Here is a 17,887-nt window from a genome sequence, read left to right on the forward strand (position 1 = left end):
GAAAATAAAATGATAAGCTTGTAACATGTTGCTAAAATGACTCTTACTGAAATATTTGGTAGAAGTGTTGTCTTATTCATTCTCCTTAGAGTAGTATTTATACATAGAGATAGGTAGGGTTTTCCCTTGTATTTGGTAAGACTAAATCTTTACAATATATGAGTGAATATATGATATGTGATATACGATATATCGGAGGCCCATTACCCCCCCCCCCTCAAGTTGGCGGTGGGTGATAACGAACGCCAAACTTGAACAGAAGCTTATCGAATGCAGGACGCGGGAGAGCTTTCGTAAGTATGTCAGCAACTTGATCGATGGTAGAAATATGCTCAGTAGTAATGAGTTTATCTTGAACAGCGTCACGGACTTGATGACAATCGGACTCAATGTGTTTCGTACGTTCATGGAAAACATGATTCTTCGCAATGTGTATTACGGTTGAATAGGTTGAGAAGGATGTAACCCAAACGTATCAAGAAGCTGTCTTAACCACTTTATTTCTCGCAGAGTATAGGCCATGGCGCGATACTCAGCTTCAGCGGAAGAGTTAGAGACGGTGTGTTGCTTCTTGGTCTTCCAAGAGATGGGAGATGGGCCGAGAAAAACCACATAGGCACTAAGAGACCGACGAGTAAGAGGACACGCATTCCAGTCGGAATCACAATAGGCGATTAAGGAGGCAGCACTATCCGAACGAAGTAAAATGCCCTGCTCAGGACAACCCTTAAGATAACGAACCACTCGAATGGCAGCTTCCCAATGAGGAAGTAGAGGTGTTTGCATGAACTGTGACAGGATGTGAATGATATAACTGAGCTCCGGGCGAGTAATACTGAGGTATATAAGACGACCGACCAGACGACGATACTCTTCTGGCCGCTTGAGAACAGGTCCTTGAGCAGAAGCGAGCTTGTGATGAGGCTCAACCGGAGTAGCAAATGTCTAGGCCCCACGGAGACAAGCTTCAGCAATGATATCTTGAGCGTAGTTACGCTGAGAGAGAAATATACCGTCAGGTCCACGAGAGACCTCGATACCCAAGAAATATTTAAGCTTACCGAGATCTTTCATATGAAAACATTTACTCATGTATGCTTTGAAACGTTCAATCTCGTCAAGATTATTGCCAGCCACGATGAAGTCGTCGACGTAAACAAGAACATGTAGAACAATGCCATTTTGATCGAACGAGAAGAGAGAGTAATCAGGATAGCTTTGCTTGAACTCAAACGTGCGCAAAGCCATAGCAAGTTTCTCAAACCAACAGTGCGGAGCCTGTCGAAGACCGTAGAGGGATTTGCGAAGACGACATACCTTCGTAGGGTCAGTAGAGTGGAAACCAGGAGGTAATTTTATATAAACCTCTTCCTCCAAATCACCGTGAAGGAAAGCGTTATGAACATACATTTGATGCACTTCCCAGTTTTTAACAGAGGCGACAGCAAGGAGAAAACGCACCGTAGTTAATTTAGCAACGGGAGCAAAAGTATCAGTAAATTCAGATCCTTCAACTTGGCGATTGCCAAGAACAACCATGCGGGCCTTGTAGCGTTCTAAAGTGCCATCGGAATTGTACTTGAGCTTGTACACCCACTTGCTGCCAATAGCGCGCTTCCGAGGTGGTAACGTAGTGATCTCCCAAGTCTTATTATCCTCAAGAGCCTTGATTTCAAATCCCATGGCATCGCACCACTCTTTGATAAGAGAGGCTTCATGATAAGTAGTACGTTCTGTACCAGCGGTAACGGCTGCCATGAAAACACGATGCATATCCGAGAAATCTTTGTCAGATAAAGAAATTGGAAGAGCATCAAGAATCTTACCACAGACCGTTGTGAAGGAGCTAGGATCAGTGAGACCAGGAGAGGAAGCAGGAGTGGGTGTATTATTAGGAGCGGTTGCAGTGTGAGCAACAAAGTCCTTGAGAAGAACAGAAGGTCGCTTGATACGATGTCCTTTACCAAGTAATTCCGGTAAACCAGGAGACATGGGCGAGGACACAGGATATGTAGGTGTAGTAGGAGCCGGAGGAGGTGACGCAGGCACCACCAAGTCAGGAGATGGAGCCAGGACCAACAAAGTCGGAGCGGGAGACGGAGTGTCCAGCGGGGAAGGTGCACCAAGCGTGGGTAAAACCCAATCGTCATCGGAGAAAAGAGGAGATGACGGTGACGTAGGATCAGAGATAACGGTGTCTGGTGTAGTGAAAGGAAATACCGTTTCTTGAAAATTAACATCGCGACTCACAAAGAATTTGTTATGTTCCAAGTCATAGAGACGCCACCCTTTCTTGCCGTAGGGGTAACCGACAAAGATACAACGGCGACTCCGTTCACCAAATTTTTCTTTGTCGCGGGCCCGGTAATGTGCATAACATAAACAGCCAAAGGTAAGTAGCATGGAGTAAGAAGGTCGATGTCCAAATAATACTTCGTATGGAGATTTACCAGCAAGCAGTGGTGTAGGTGTGCGGTTAATGAGGTGTGTTGCAGTGAGAATACTTTCTCCCCAAAATTTACGAGGAAGATGACCTTGGAAGAGCAATGAACGGGCAACATTCAAGATGTGACGATGTTTACGTTCCACACGGCCATTCTGCTGTGGTGTATCCACACAGGAATTATGATGAAGAATGCCTTTTTCTTGAAAAAATGATGTGAGACAAGTGAATTCAGTGCCATTGTCTATTCGGATTGTTTTGACAGGTTTTCCAAATTGTCGTTCACTCATGGCACAAAAATTTTGAAGTAAACGGGAGACATCAGATTTTTCATCCATGAGAAACGTCCAAACAGATCGAGAGAAGTCATCAATGATAGTAAGAAAATAAACGGAACCACAGGAAGACGGTGTGCGGTAAGGACCCTAAACATCGCAATGTATAAGCTCAGAGGTACCATTGTTAGAAGTAGAGGCTGACCGGTTAGTGACAGCGTTGGCACGACCGTGACCACGATTTCCAGAGGACGAGGAGCGTCCACCGCGAGAGGTGGAACCACGACCACGACCAAGCACGCCGCGAGCTGAAGAGTTGGTGGAGCTATCATGACGATTCTGTTTGAGCCACCAGTCAGGATAGCCATGAACCAAGAAGCACTCGCTGATGTCATGGCCTTGACGATGACAATGGGTGCAAGTCAATGAGGAGCGATCGCGGGAAAGAGGGGCAGAAACAGCAGCAACTTGCGAAGTGGAGATGGGGCGGCTTGGACAGAGAAGCCAATAGTATCAGTTTTCCCAGCATCTTGTAAGCGAGAGGCATTAAGATTCTGTTCTTCACGTATAATAGGTGAATAGACATGATTCTGATCGGGTAAGGGGTCTTGATCCGTGATAGTGGAACGAATAGGGCGGAACCGTTCATCCAACCCGAAGAGAAACTGATGAACTTTATCATCCTCACATTCTTTGGCAATGTCCGGAGCGGCAGCACAGGTACAGGCTCGGCTGGTCTTGTAGTTTTGCAATTTCTCCCATAATTTAGTTAAATGGCCATAGTAAGTAAGCACATGTTGTCCATCTTGTCGGCAGGAAGAGATCTCATCTTTGAGGAGTTGGCGTCGAACACCGTTGTTGGTGGAGAAGCGCTGTTTGAGACTATCCCAAAGATCTTTAGCGTCAGACACAAAGGAAACCGTTGAACGGATTGTAGGATCAATAGAGGTCCGAATCCAGCCGATGATCATCGAGTTAGCAGCCTTCCATGAAGATAATTCGGGCTCTGTGGTTGGTTTCGGGATGGTACCATCAAGAAAACCGAGTTTTTGTTTAGCCTGGAGAGAGTTCATGAGCTCGGTAGCCCATTCAAAGTAGTTGTGTTCCTTTAGAATGACCAAAGAGATCAAAGCACCGGGATTGTCGGATGCATTAAGAGTATAGGGAGAGGGAGTAGACACGGCGAGAATTAAACTCATCGTGACGGTGAGTAGAGAGAAACACCGGTGAGAAGAAGAAGTAAAATAGAGGCGGTGAGTAGAGAGAAAAAAAAAATTTAGGTTTAGGTCACAGAGTTGCTTGCTATGATACCATGAAATATTTGGTAGAAGTGTTGTCTTATTCATTCTCCTTAGAGTAGTATTTAAACATAGAGATAGGTAGGGTTTTCCCTTGTATTTGGTAAGACTAAATCTTTACAATATATGAGTGAATATACGATATGTGATATACGATATATCGGAGACCCATTACTTACTAATTTTCACAATATGTATCATCCAGAAAAAAAAAAATCAAAAAAATATTAATAAATATAGATAGACATTATAATCAGCTATTTAATTTTGTTAAATTTATATGATCCCATAAAAAAAAAAACAATACCGACATCCGCCATTATGTGTATGCATGTTTCAATCATAAAGTGATACACCGACATTTACAATCTATACCAACCTTCCTTTCTTGGGGTTTTAATGAAATGACAAACACTGTAAGAATGATACAATGATTAACAAATACGTAAAATTGTAACTGTCATTAGCCGTCACTCGCCACCCTCGAAAAGATTTATATACTCTACACACACACCCGCAAACTACAACACCAAAAAAAGAGAAGAGAGAAGCGTTCTCTCAGCCATGGGCCCATCTCAAAACGACGGCGTAAACCAACCCCTTCTCCAGCGTCAACTATCTCCAAACACGACGGAATCAAGCAAAGGCGAACTAGAAACCGTCCTCTCCGACGTTGAAGCACCTCTAATGAGCGGGATGTGCTCTCTAATGTAATTAACAGACAACCTCTGTTTCAACGCCTACGCAAGGCCACGATGATTGAGTCAAAGCTTCTCTTCAACCTAGCTGCACCAGCTGTCATCGTTTACATGATCAACTACCTCATGTCTATGTCCACTCAAATCTTCCCTGGCCATCTCGGTAACCTCGAACTCGCCGCCGCTTCTCTCGGTAACACCGGAATCCAAGTCTTCGCTTACGGTCTCTTGGTAACAACCACAAGAGAAGCTCACAAGCATTGGTCTATGTTAGCTCAAGCTGAGGAATCCTACCTTCGACAAAAAGCAAGAATCTGCTGGCTCGAGGAAGGAGATAAAAACACAAATTTTTTCTACATAACCATCCGTACTCGACAGGTACAAAACCAGATACTCTATCTGTTCGATGGTAATGGTCAGTTTGTGGAGTCAAAGCAGGGGATTCAGAAGGTTGCGGTGGAATACTTTAAAGCTTTCCTAGGCTCCCCCTCTACTGCTAGGCCTCCCTCGGTTGAAGACCTGACCTGTATCATAAATCAAAGATGTTCCGCGTCTGCAATTCAGCTTTTATCCACACCCTTCACCCTGGAGGAAATAAAGCTCGCGGTATTTTCTCTCTCAAAAAACAAAGCACCAGGCCCCGACGGATACTGTGTGGAGTTCTTCACAGCACAATAGGAAATTGTGGGACCAGATTTAACAGCTGCAGTCCTAGAGTTTTTTAATTCAGGTAAGATTCTGAAACAATGGAACTCTATGCTGCTAACGCTCATTCCAAAGACGCCCAATGCTTCAACAATGGCTGAGTTCCGCCCCATAGCATGCTGCAACACAATCTATAAAGTTGTTTCAAAGCTTCTGGCAAACAGACTTAAAAGTGTTTTGCCATATCTTATTGCAAATACGCAATCAGCTTTCATCCCAGGTCGTCTTCTAGTGGAGAATGTGCTGCTGGCAACAGAACTAATTCAGGGTTACAACCATAAAAACGTTTCACCAAGGGGTATGTTGAAGGTGGGTTTAAAGAAGGCATTTGATTCGGTTCATTGGGATTTCATTATAAATGTCTTAAGGGTCATGGAGTTTCCACCTCATTTCATCACGCTGATCAAGGAATGCATCACAACACCAAGTTTCTCAGTTTCAATAAATGGTGAAGCTCGTGGTTATTTTAAGGGAGCCAAAGGTTTAAGATAGGAGACTCTATCTCGCCGTATCTATTCACTTTGGCTATGGAGGTTCTTTCTCAATTGCTAAATCAGAGCTACGACAGCGGGTACATTACATTGGTCACCACCCAGCAGCAGAGAACCCTCAGGTATCGCACTTAGCATTTGCTGATGGTATTATGCTCTTTTTTTATGGGAGTTTCGGTTCTCTTGATAAGATAGCCGAGGTCCTCGACGAGTTCTCTGAGATGTCGGGGCTTCATATCAACAAAGACAAGACTGAATTGTTCACTGCGGGAGTGAACCAACTTGAAACTGATAGGATTGCCTCTTTCGGGTTCAAGCTAGGTTCATTACCCATAAGCTACCTGGGCCTCCCTCTCATGCATAGAAAGCTCCGTATTGCATAATACAGACCTCTAATAGACAAGTTAACAGCCAGATTTTCTAACTGGTCTGCTCGAGCTCTGTCTTACGCATGAAGAAAAGAGTTAATCTCGTCTGTAATATATGGTTCCATCAACTTTTGGGCATCCGCATTTATACTACCAAAGGGATGTTTGCGGAATATTGAGCAACTTTGTGCCAGGTTTTTGTGGTCCGGTGATATAACAAAGCCAACTCATGCTAAAGTAGCCTGGAAAACATTATGTCTACCCAAAGAAGAAGGTGGGTTGGGATTTAGACATTTCTCTACCTGGAACAAGACTCTGTGTTTGAAGCTTATTTGGCGAATCTTCACAGCGGATGATTCTTTATGGGCAAAATGGATAAGAAATAACAAAATAAAAGACGAAGTGTTCTGGGCAATTGATGAGAAGAAACACCACTCCTGGACATGGAAAGCACTGTTGCACCTCCGACCCCTTGCCAATCTCTTCATCAAGTGTGATGTGGGTAATGGTGAACTGGTAAGTTTCTGGTTTGATAAGTGGACCCCCTTGGGTTAACTCATCCAGTTTCTAGGTCCCATGGGACCCGCCCGTACAGGAATTCCTCTTCAGAGTAGTGTGGCTCGAGCTTGTTCTTCAAATGGTTGGCTCCTGCGCCCTGCAAGATCACCACAAGTTGAACAACTTCACATCTTTCTCACCACTATTCAACCACCATCCCAGTCCTCGGATCAAGACATTTTCCTTTGGAGCACAAATGGCAAAGATTCAACGACCTTCAGCACAAAGAAAACATGGGAAACATTAAGGGAGAGACAGGACCCGCAATCTTGGACAAAGCATGTATGGTACAAGGGTGCTGTTCCAAGACATGCTTTCATGATGTGGCTCACTCTCTTAAATCGCCTTGCCACGCGTTCTAGGCTTGCAACTTGGGGTATGCAAATTGATCCTTCTTGCTGCAACTGCGGACTCTACCCTGAAACTCGAGATCATCTCTTTCTGAACTGCAATTTCAGTGAAGAGATCTGGCTGCAAACAACAAGACGCCTAGGATACAATCCTTTCGTTTTCCATACCTGGGACGCGTTCATCTCTTGGTTGGATGCTTCTGATGCTACGTCACAAGCAGTGATTTACACCATCTGGATAGAGCAAAACACTCGGCTGCACAACAACACCACAACTCCACCGCATATACTCTTTAAAGCGCTGGACAGACATGTCAGAGACGCAATTCTGGCCAAGAGTCACAGGAAAAACTTCAAAACTCTCTTGCGAGATTGGCTGACCTTCGCTTAGTTACGGCTTTGGTTAATGTATTTCCCTAAGCTAGAGCTTGTTTTTTAATCTTTTTTTGGCAAGTTTCTATCTTCATGTTTTCAAGGCTATTGTACTCTGTACAATCTATTTTCTTAAATGAAAATTCACAATTTTGCAAAAAAAAAAAAAAATTCACTGATTTTATTAATACAACCTATGTCTCCATGTCTTTTATATACTATGCTTTTTATTTTTCTTAACCAAGTATTTTCTTTGGAATTTGATACTAGGGATGGGGAGTGCAGTGGAGACGTTGTGTGGTCAAGCATATGGTGCTAGAAAATATGAGATGCTTGGAGTTTATCTCCAAAGATCAACGGTACTACTAACTCTCACCAGCCTCGTCCTCACTTTACTCTCACTACAAGAAAATAATTTTATTAAGACGAAATATTTAGTCATAATACAAAGTATTTAGTCACAATATAAACATTGTTACGAATTTGTGACGATTTTTTAATGGTTGCAATACAATGGTCACAAATTTTTATTTGTAACAAAAACGTCACAAGAGTTGCAACGAATATATTAGTAACCATTTTGTCATCAATAACTACGACACCAAAAAGTAACAAAACTGTCTTAATTACAGACTAACAAAACGTTAATCGTCACAATTCGTGTTTAAAATAACATTTTAATTATGTATCTTATTGTTACGAAACTATAGTCTCAAATGGTCACAAATGATAATTAGAAATTTATCGCAAAATTTTAACAAATACTCAAAAATAATGATATTTTGTGACTATCATAATGTCCAATTTTATCATTAGAAGTTATTTTCAAATGGTGTTATTAATAAAAATTCATTGCATATGATAAAAATTATAACTAAAAAATCAATCTCAAAACAATATTATTTTTTAAATTTATTATCATACAAATTTTTTATAATCATAAACATTAGATATACATTATAAGCTATCTTTATTCTTACAAAAAAAAATCACAAATTCGTCCAGATGAACATATTCGATGATAACTTCCATGTTATAACTCCTATGGAAACGATTTTAGGCTTTCTGGAAAGGTAAGACTCAGATCTTTCCAACGGTTGGTAGATCAGCTTCTGGTTCAATTTGTAGTAGTGGAAAACGATTTCACAAGATGACTGATGTCAATTCGCGGATCTGCGCCGAATAAGTTTGAGAAAACATGTATAACTTTGAATCTACAAAAGGGGTTACAAAATCCTTTGGGAAAAACTTACATCTATGGGTTGGGAAATTGCTCACCAAAATTCGTCCATAAAAGAGTCCATTTACCCCTTATTTTCCACCATCTCCTAGAGCATGTAAGATCTGTCCTTAATCTCAATTGTGGCTCCTTGTTCTCTTTCTCTCAAATAGTTCACTCTCTCTCTCTCTCTAGGTTATGGAGGCACGAAATTATAAAGAATAAAACCCTAATCATCTCTTAAATAAGTCTTGTTAAATTAGGGTTAGAGACTTGGCTTAATGGGCTTTGTATAAATGATATAACAATTTATACTATTTTATGACTAATGTTTACTAATTTTTATGTCACAAACTGTGACTTGCATATCTTTTATAAGTTAATAACTAATTTGCAACAACATATTGGTCACAATGTAGTCATAAGAGTGACAATTAATATTATCGTAGCATATTCGTCACTAATTGTGACAAACTTTTGTTACTGAGTTTTTTCGTCATAATATAGTGACGAAAATACTATGAATTTGTTACAAATAAACTTAGTCATAATATCGTATTTAAAGTGACAAATTTGTGACGGAAATTTTTTGTCTCAAAAATACGTCTCAATAAACTTATTTTCTTGTAGTGTCTACGTCTTCTCCGAACCTATCCTCCTTTTCCTCGGAGAATCTCCAGCAATCGCGTCCGCTGCATCACTCTTCGTATACGGCCTTATCCCTCAAATATTTGCTTACGCTGCAAACTTCCCGATTCAAAAGTTCCTCCAATCACAAAGCATCGTTGCTCCGAGCGCTTACATCTCAACGGCTACACTCTTCGTTCACCTTCTCTTAAGTTGGCTTGCTGTTTACAAGCTTGGTATGGGACTTCTTGGTGCGTCGCTTGTGCTTAGCTTGTCGTGGTGGATTATTGTGGTGGCTCAGTTTGTTTATATTGTGACGAGTGAGAGGTGTCGTGAGACGTGGAGATGTTTTAGCATACAAGCTTTCTCGGGGTTATCAAGTTTCTTTAAACTTTCAGCCACTTCCGCCGTGATGCTTTGCCTTGAGACTTGGTATTATCAGGTTCTCGTTCTTCTTGCCGGGCTTCTCGAGAATCCTGAACTTGCTCTTGATTCACTCTCTATTTGGTAAGTCCTATTTTAGTCAAACTAAAAATAATTATTTCCTTATTAATTTATGCTCAGTAAATTAATTTTAGTACAATTCTCAAAAATACCACTAAAACAGGTTTTTCCAAAAATTGTATTCTTAGTTTTATTTTCCAAAAATACGATTAAAATATATTTTCTCTAAAAATACTACAAACCTAAAACTAAACCAGATAGTAGAGTTTTCTTTCGACGGTAAAAATTTAAAACTCAATAGTAGAAGATTAAATTTAAAATATATGTCGTACACATATATTATACGTTGTTTTATGCTTTACCATAGGTAGTACACGTAGGTAGTCGTCCTTTGCAACAAAACAAAAACACTTTTGGATATCTTGAAACTCCACGTGAATTATTCTAGTCTTTTCTAGTAAATGAGTCGACAAAACTTTTAGAACAAAACTTTTGTTTGCTAAGATTTAATTGAGAGTACAAAGCCAAGTTTGGGTGTCGAGCGTAAGTTTAGGTAGTGCTGAACAAATATGACATAAACTGTGGTCATCACGTCACATTTCTTGTCTCTAATCTTCTCGTTTTGTTTTGCTTAGCACATTGTTTGTCTTCTTCTTCTTATAACTTTACTTATTTCATTATGCAATTATCTAAATGGAATCGAATAAAAAGTTATTTCTTCGTGAAATAAATGGTCAAAATCATTATTATTTATTCTGTTATAATAATGTTCTACAAGCAAATAATGGTTTAAGTAAAAAAAATTTACCTTTTTTTTTTTGTCTTTCAGCATGACGATTTCAGGTTGGGTGTTCATGATAGCTGTTGGATTCAACGCAGCGATAAGGTTTGTTTTGTTCCAGTCTCACCTTTCGCTTTTCCGCTACTTTTAAATTACATAAAATTTAGAATGTCTCTATCCACTTCATTTACCCCAAAAATTTTATAAGGCTTCTTACATACACTTCAACAATGCTAAATCATACTTGCACCATGAGCTCATTTTGCCCTATTAAATCTGACGAAATGTGCCACAATTTGGTATGATGTTGTTTTAGTGTAAGAGTGAGCAATGAAATTGGAGCTGGGAACCCTAAATCAGCAGCGTTCTCTGTAATCATCGTCAACATTTATTCGTTAATTACATGTGTGATCTTAGCCATTGTTATATTGGCGTCCCGCGACGTTTTGAGCTATTTATTCACTGAAGGTAAAGAAGTCTCGGATGCTGTTTCTGATCTCTGTCCCCTTCTTGCCGTAAATTCTCATGCACGCGATTTTGTAAACCGAATAAGAGGAAATAAGTTTTATTTTTCCTAAACAATTGGGAAAAAAATCATTATAGGTGTGGCCGTTGGATGCGGTTGGCAAACGTTTGTTGCAAAAGTTAACGTGGGATGTTACTATGTTATCGGAATTCCTCTTGGAGCTCTCTTTGGGTTTTACTACAACTTTGGTGCCAAGGCAAAATAGTTTTCCTACCTATGATTTAAAAATAATTACCTATTACAATGACTAATCATATTAAAAAGGCTAACAATTTGTTGATGTTATATAGGATATATTGACGGGGATGATCGGTGGTACGGTTATACAAACCTTTATTTTAGCGTGGGTCACGTTCAGAACAGACTGGAACAAAGAAGTACGTTTTTTCTTTTAACAGCTTTCTTTCATTTATATTGAAAATAAGTGATCTTCATGGAGGAAAGTTACAATACATGAAGGTACAAAATGGTGTATAATATATTGATCATTAGTTGGAATAGGCTGTTTTGCTAGGCAATCTGCAGCTTTATTGTTGTTCCTTCTTGTCCATTGGAATGATGCATGGTGAAATTTATCCTTCCAATAATGAACCTCTCGTATCCAGTTGTGTACTCTAAAATTTTTGGTCACATTATTAACCAATCTTTCCACCATCTTGTTGTCCCCTTCAAAAATAACATTTTGATAACCTGCAGTCCACATGTGTTTCATAGCTGATATTAGGCTCTGCAATTATGCTTCTAGGACTGATGCCACATTGGTATGTCGACTTTGCCCTGCTGTTCGGTAGAAACCTCTGTCATCTCGAGTAATCCAAGCTGATTGTCCATTATTTCCATTCCAAATAAACTTGCAGTGGTAATTACACTTGACATGATTCTATGTAGGATGTTTCCATTGTGATCTTGTTGAGTGGTTTCTTCTCCTGGTTTCCTCTTTCTGTAAATTTAGTAACGAGTCTGCCCAAATATCAATCCATTCTCTAGCCTCATCTGCAGCCAAGCTTAAGTCTTGTTGCCAAGTGAATCTTTTTTGCTGAAATGTGAGTAGGTTCCTACTCTTCCATATTCTCCACAATATCCACAAAGTAATCCAAGCTGAAATTTCAAGCAATCTTTGACTGTTTCAATGACCAGTCACTTACACTATTTGAGCGTCATATACCAAAGAAGTACGTTTTCTCTATTATAGTACACTATGTTTCATTGATTTGATAGTCTTGCAGAATAATTGGATGTTATGTTTGTTTTAGGTGGAAGAAGCTTCGAAAAGAATGGACAAATGGAGCAACCAGAAACAAGAAGTGGTTCCCGAATGATGAGCTGATTATTAGATTCATCGGTTTAAATAAAAACACCGGTAGCAAATGCCAGCCAGAGCTGGTAATAAATGATGTGGTCTACCTATATATAATCTTTCTAGAACTCGATATAAAGCTTTGTATGGGCTTATTTTAAAAACTACAGGTTGTGCCTGTCTTGGACTGAACAGATCTTGTTTATTTTTTTTTCATATATTACTGATTTTTTTTTAATGATTCGAATGATATTTTTTATTGTAAAGCCTTTCAAGGTTGAGAACTTCCAAGTTAGGATCCTCTTTACAATAAAACGGAAGTACACAACATTATTTTGTAGACTATATAATTTTTATAAATTGATCACAAATAGGTTATAGATTAATTGGTTACAAATTAAATAGTGGGTGCAACCTTAATTTATTTTTGAAAGATTTTATTACTAGAGCATGTTGTTTCCGAAAATCTTAAAAAGAATATTCTAAAAAATCATTTGATATCATCTAACTTACCATATTAATTTCTTTATTAAATTATTCATCAAATAAAATCCTTTGATATCTAACTTAACATATTAATTTGTTAATTATCATTATACATCACCTCTCATTTTTATATATGAGTCTATTTTGTGAACAAATAAAATTATCATATTAATTATTATAATTAAAAAAAAAATTTTATTTCCAGATATACCATAAGTTGAATTCTTAAAAACAAATATAAATTGTTCAATCTATAAAATATTCAAGCTTTAGTAATATTATTCTTTAAAGATAATATCTATTGAATTAAAAATTTTACTGAGTAACGGATCAAAATTTGAATATTTAAATTCAATTTCATATTTTTTTTTTCCAATTTTATAATTTTATATAAACTTTAAATAATTTATTTTGAAATATTTTTAATATATTGAAACTTGATATAAAAGTTATAAACTATAAACACTCTAAATTGATTTGTTATAGCAATGTCAATAATATGTCACTATAATATGAAAGAATTTCAAGAAACCAAGTATATTAAAACAAAAAGTATAACAATATATTAAACTACTCATAATATAATAACTTATCTTTTTAAAAACCAAATTACAAAATTATGTCTTAGAATGACATTTAATTCATAATGTAGAATATACATTGTTGAAATAAATTCACATACATAAACTAATACAATATATTAAAATTTTATTTTAAATTTTTATTTTTGTAAAAAATAAAATTTAACCAGTGTTATAACACGGGTAATTATCTAGAATCATTAACAATATAAAATTTACAAAATATGTGTCTTTTTTTAGCCATCATATTTAGCATATGATTTTATTGCATAATGTTCTATCCAAAAAAACTTTTAAAAACAATTATATAAATTATATTTTATATAAAAATTACAGTATAAATAAACGAATTTATATCCGTGCTCTAGCACAGGTCTTAATCTAGTATAAAATAAATTGAGAATTGGGTTTCACATAAAACGGGCAGGGTGAGGTCTTGGCGCGATATTATGGGCCTAGTAAACTGAAATTAATATTACATCATAAAATCAATCCAGCTTATTTGCGTTGAGGTAGGCACCAAGTAAACTTGGAGTTTTTTTTTTTTTTTTTTTTTTGGCAAACAAGTAATCTTTTCATTCAATCAAACCAGGTAAATAGGATTACAAAGTTGATGGTTTTCAAAGACATAGCTTGGTAATACAGATAAACAAACAAACTTAAAGATAGAGAAGTCGATAGTCATAGCCAAGAGGTGTTGAAGATTTGAGCATAGCATCAAACCGCAAGCGCTCAAGATGCTTCGACGCCACATTCACAAACAAGGTGGAAATGTGATTGATAGTCCTTATCAAATTGACATTGGGACGTTGAAAGGGTTTCCAAAGCCGGGAGACACAATGGTTTGTTTGGCTCATTGGCAAGGAGGAGGGTGGTAGAAGGATTGAAGTTGGGAATGGCTTTCTTGAAGAAGTGTCGGTAACCACACTTCTATGAGATATGGTCATAGTGCGGATATTCTTCAGACTTTGCAAGAGGAGATCATCAGTCCTAGCTTTCTTGATTTGTTCTTGATAACATTCAGACCATAAGGATGATATGTAGGGAAGAGTAATCTCCTCTCCTTGGAGAGAAGACCATAATGCCGAGCTTCCTGAGGCTTCCGGTCTCAGAGCAACTAGTACAGGGTAGCAAATGGGATAATCGGGAGCACAGCTGAGACATATAGAATAGATATGAGAGGAACCGGTAACCTTCTCTCAACAGAGAAGAGGTCACAATGCCGGTCCTCATCAATCTATGGTGTACAAAGGTAGGGACCCTAAGCGATTCTAAAGGCAGGGTTCTCAAGTAAGCTTTGCAACAACAGAACAGTGATGGGTGTCTAAGTTCGAATTGCAGTCTTTGGACAATTGAAGCAATAGATCGACCCAAAGGTATGCTACGGGAAAGCAAAAGGATACTTGGAACAGACCTGGAATTGTGAAGTACAAAGATTGGGTCTCGGGGGCTTGTCGAGGTCCTGTACAGCGCCGTCGTCAACACAAGAGCTCCTGTCCAACTGCGACCAAACAACCGGTTTGGCGAGGGGATCTAGATCCAAGGAGCAGAGAGATGATACAATTGACTTCAAGGGGCGCTTGAGGCAAAGACGAAAGACAAGGTGAGGAAGGCAAATTGGAGTCTCAGATTTTGCGTTTGGGGGCTGGTAACTCGTGAGAATCACCTCACTGGGAGAAACCACCGGAAGAGACAAAGGGAGATGGATGGGATGAAGCTGAAGCATGGCCAGATTTATTGAGCGAAGACTTGGTGGACCTCCGGAGCGTTCACCGTCGTAACAGACAAAGAGTGGGCTTAGGTAGAAGAGGAGAGCACGAGGATACCAGAGCAGTTTCCCAGCGACGTCGATCTGATTCGACGCCGCCGAGGTTTGAAGTCTAGGGTACTGTGCCAGAGAGAGCGGCTAGAGCGAACGCTTCGAGTTTAATAATAAATTTGGAGTCTAAAACTCGATATTTGATTTGACATAACGGTTCCAACAATATGATTATATGTAATTTTGTATTATCTTGCTCTGTTTTTTTGCTTTAGTTCTGACAGATGTTAGCAAAATTTAAGCAATGAAGAAACCATATTCATCGTGTTTAATAAAAATAATTAAAACGATATTAAGAACTTTATTTTTGATAACTTTTTTCAAGTATAAGAATACATCAACCCAAAAAATAGAAATATATATCCTTATAAGCTTTAAGACGATATGTCTTTTAGTGTTCAATAAAATTAGAGGAAGAATTGCTCAATAAAAAAAAAACTATATTCTTCTTTTTCTTGGGTTACTTTTTCTTTTCACAATTCTCATTGAACCATACAACCAAAAATGGATATAAATAGTAGGAAATACTGAGACAAGCAAATAATGGCCGCCACGTTACATCTGTGTTTCTTTTTTCTCTCAACACATTTAAACCTTATTTATTATTTTGTTGACTCAGACAGAATTAGGCAATCGTTTATGAAATAAATTTTAAAATAATACAAACATGTAATCCTTTATTATTTTGTATATTTGCATATATACAAATATCAAAAAAACAATTTTCTATATCTAAAATAGTCGCATATATTGGAGTTTTTGTAATAGTGTAAATGCAAAAATGCCTTAATCTTTTAATACTAACTTGAATTCCTTTCAAACGTTGGCATTGATGGTGATGTAGATTTTTGATTTGGAAAGTTCATATGTAATCTCTCGACCTTATAATGTTAAACCATTCAAAACCCAAAAAGTTAGCAGCCCTTACACGAGCAGAGCCGTGCAAAGTTCAATTGTTATAAGAAGCGAACAAAAATAAAATGCCTCCGTTTAAATTATACAAAATAAAAATGTTTGTAAAAATTAACCACATTGTGATATAACAAAAAATAAAAATAAAGAGAAACTGAAACGAAATATTAGTTCTTAAACATTAACATAATATAATTTGATAACTTCAGTCATATAAAAAAAAGTAGAATAAATAGAGATAGCAAATAAAAACTAGTTTTAATTTGGTAAAAAGACGTTGAAAGAAAATTTGTCACTATGTTACCATAGAATCAGAAGATGAGAAAGCCTTAACGACAAAATAGAAAGCTATCAAAAATGAATTTGTAATCCTAATTGTTTAACTAAGTGAAAGTATGTCATATAACTAGTTCTTTTTAATTAATTAATATAATAAGTCTATGTTTAAAATTAGATTGTAAAAATCCATAATTTGTTTATAACGTTGTAACTTGTAAGAAAAATTTATGAACCCATATTTCCATAGTTATATATTTTTATTAAGGATAAACTATATGACTTTATTAAATTATATGCTTATATTTTTTAAAAAAAATTGGATGCCACAAGCGGTTGCTTCTTTTCTTATTACTGCTGCACGGCTCTGGGTCGGAGACATGTCTTTATTAGACCTATTTCTTTATAACATGGGTTTTAAATTCACGTGGGTCTCAATAATTAAATCAAAGTACCATCATTTGAACCAACAATTTTTAAAACCCAATTAAATCAACAGCATTTTGATTCCCCGTATATCATATGATATGTTTATTGTTACAATATTTGATTATGTCGAGAGAAATATTGAAACCTTGTTTGCAATATCACTTCAACTTGTGTTTTTCAATATATCGAAATAATAGGAAGAAACCCAAAATTGGTGCAATCATCCGAAAACATGACTCACATGTGGTGGGTACATGAAAACACACATCATCATTGTATGCTTTCTTGCCAAATCTGAAATCAACTCATTACATCAACCCATATTTTTTTATAAATCATATTTACTCAAACATCTTTAAATCATTGAAATTTTAGACTATATATTTCAATGATTTTGTTCAACTTTGTTATATTCTTATCATTTATCATTAAATCTCCAGAAATATATCACACTAATATATTCTTGACTTTTTTTTTGTTGTACTATACCAATAACAATAGATCTGAATTTTAGGAGACAACTACAAATGTTGTGACTAATAGTATAACACTAAGAAAATTAAAAGAAGACTTTCACATATATATATATGAACATGTACATATATATTCGACATAATTTTATAGAATTCGACTTATTTACAATACTAAAAAACAAACATATATGAAAAAGGTAGAATTGAATTCGTCAACTAAAAAAATCTAGAAACTCTTCTGCTTAATGCATACAATGCAAGCACGTAGTAACATATAATCTGATTGATACGTCTTTTTCGAGTACGAATTTTCACAGGTCAATTTTTTAAACCCCAAAATTCAAAAAAAAATTCTCCTTATGTGTGTGGTCATCACATCTCCTCACCAGAAAAGTTCGTTGCGCCCAAATTTTCAAAAACACAAATAAATTGAAACAAAAATAGTAAAATTAAAATTTT

The 17,887-nt window shown here is 37.1% G+C and overlaps 1 protein-coding gene and 2 pseudogenes across 2 annotated transcripts; 2 read left to right on the top strand and 1 right to left on the bottom strand.

The window, feature by feature from the left end:
* Positions 1-435: 435 nt before the first annotated feature.
* Positions 436-3,764, bottom strand: LOC109131676 (uncharacterized; annotated as a pseudogene).
* Positions 3,765-5,512: 1,748 nt separating this feature from the next.
* LOC147926529 (uncharacterized) lies at positions 5,513-7,577 on the top strand. Its single transcript, XM_087487094.1, has 5 exons — positions 5,513-5,717; positions 5,891-6,032; positions 6,083-6,231; positions 6,628-6,794; positions 6,843-7,577. The coding sequence occupies exons 1-5, from the start codon at positions 5,513-5,515 to the stop codon at positions 7,575-7,577; spliced, it is 1,398 nt and encodes a 465-aa protein (XP_087343220.1).
* A 1,920-nt stretch (positions 7,578-9,497) lies between these two features.
* Positions 9,498-12,711, top strand: LOC104748405 (protein DETOXIFICATION 40-like; annotated as a pseudogene). Its single transcript, XR_015581964.1, has 6 exons — positions 9,498-9,911; positions 10,678-10,734; positions 10,946-11,351; positions 11,446-11,532; positions 12,207-12,327; positions 12,409-12,711. The product of XR_015581964.1 is annotated as a protein DETOXIFICATION 40-like (transcript).
* Positions 12,712-17,887: the final 5,176 nt, after the last annotated feature.

This window comes from Camelina sativa, chromosome 15 (assembly GCF_030686135.1).
Source record: "Camelina sativa cultivar CO46 ecotype springtype chromosome 15, ASM3068613v1".
NCBI lineage: Eukaryota > Viridiplantae > Streptophyta > Magnoliopsida > Brassicales > Brassicaceae > Camelina > Camelina sativa.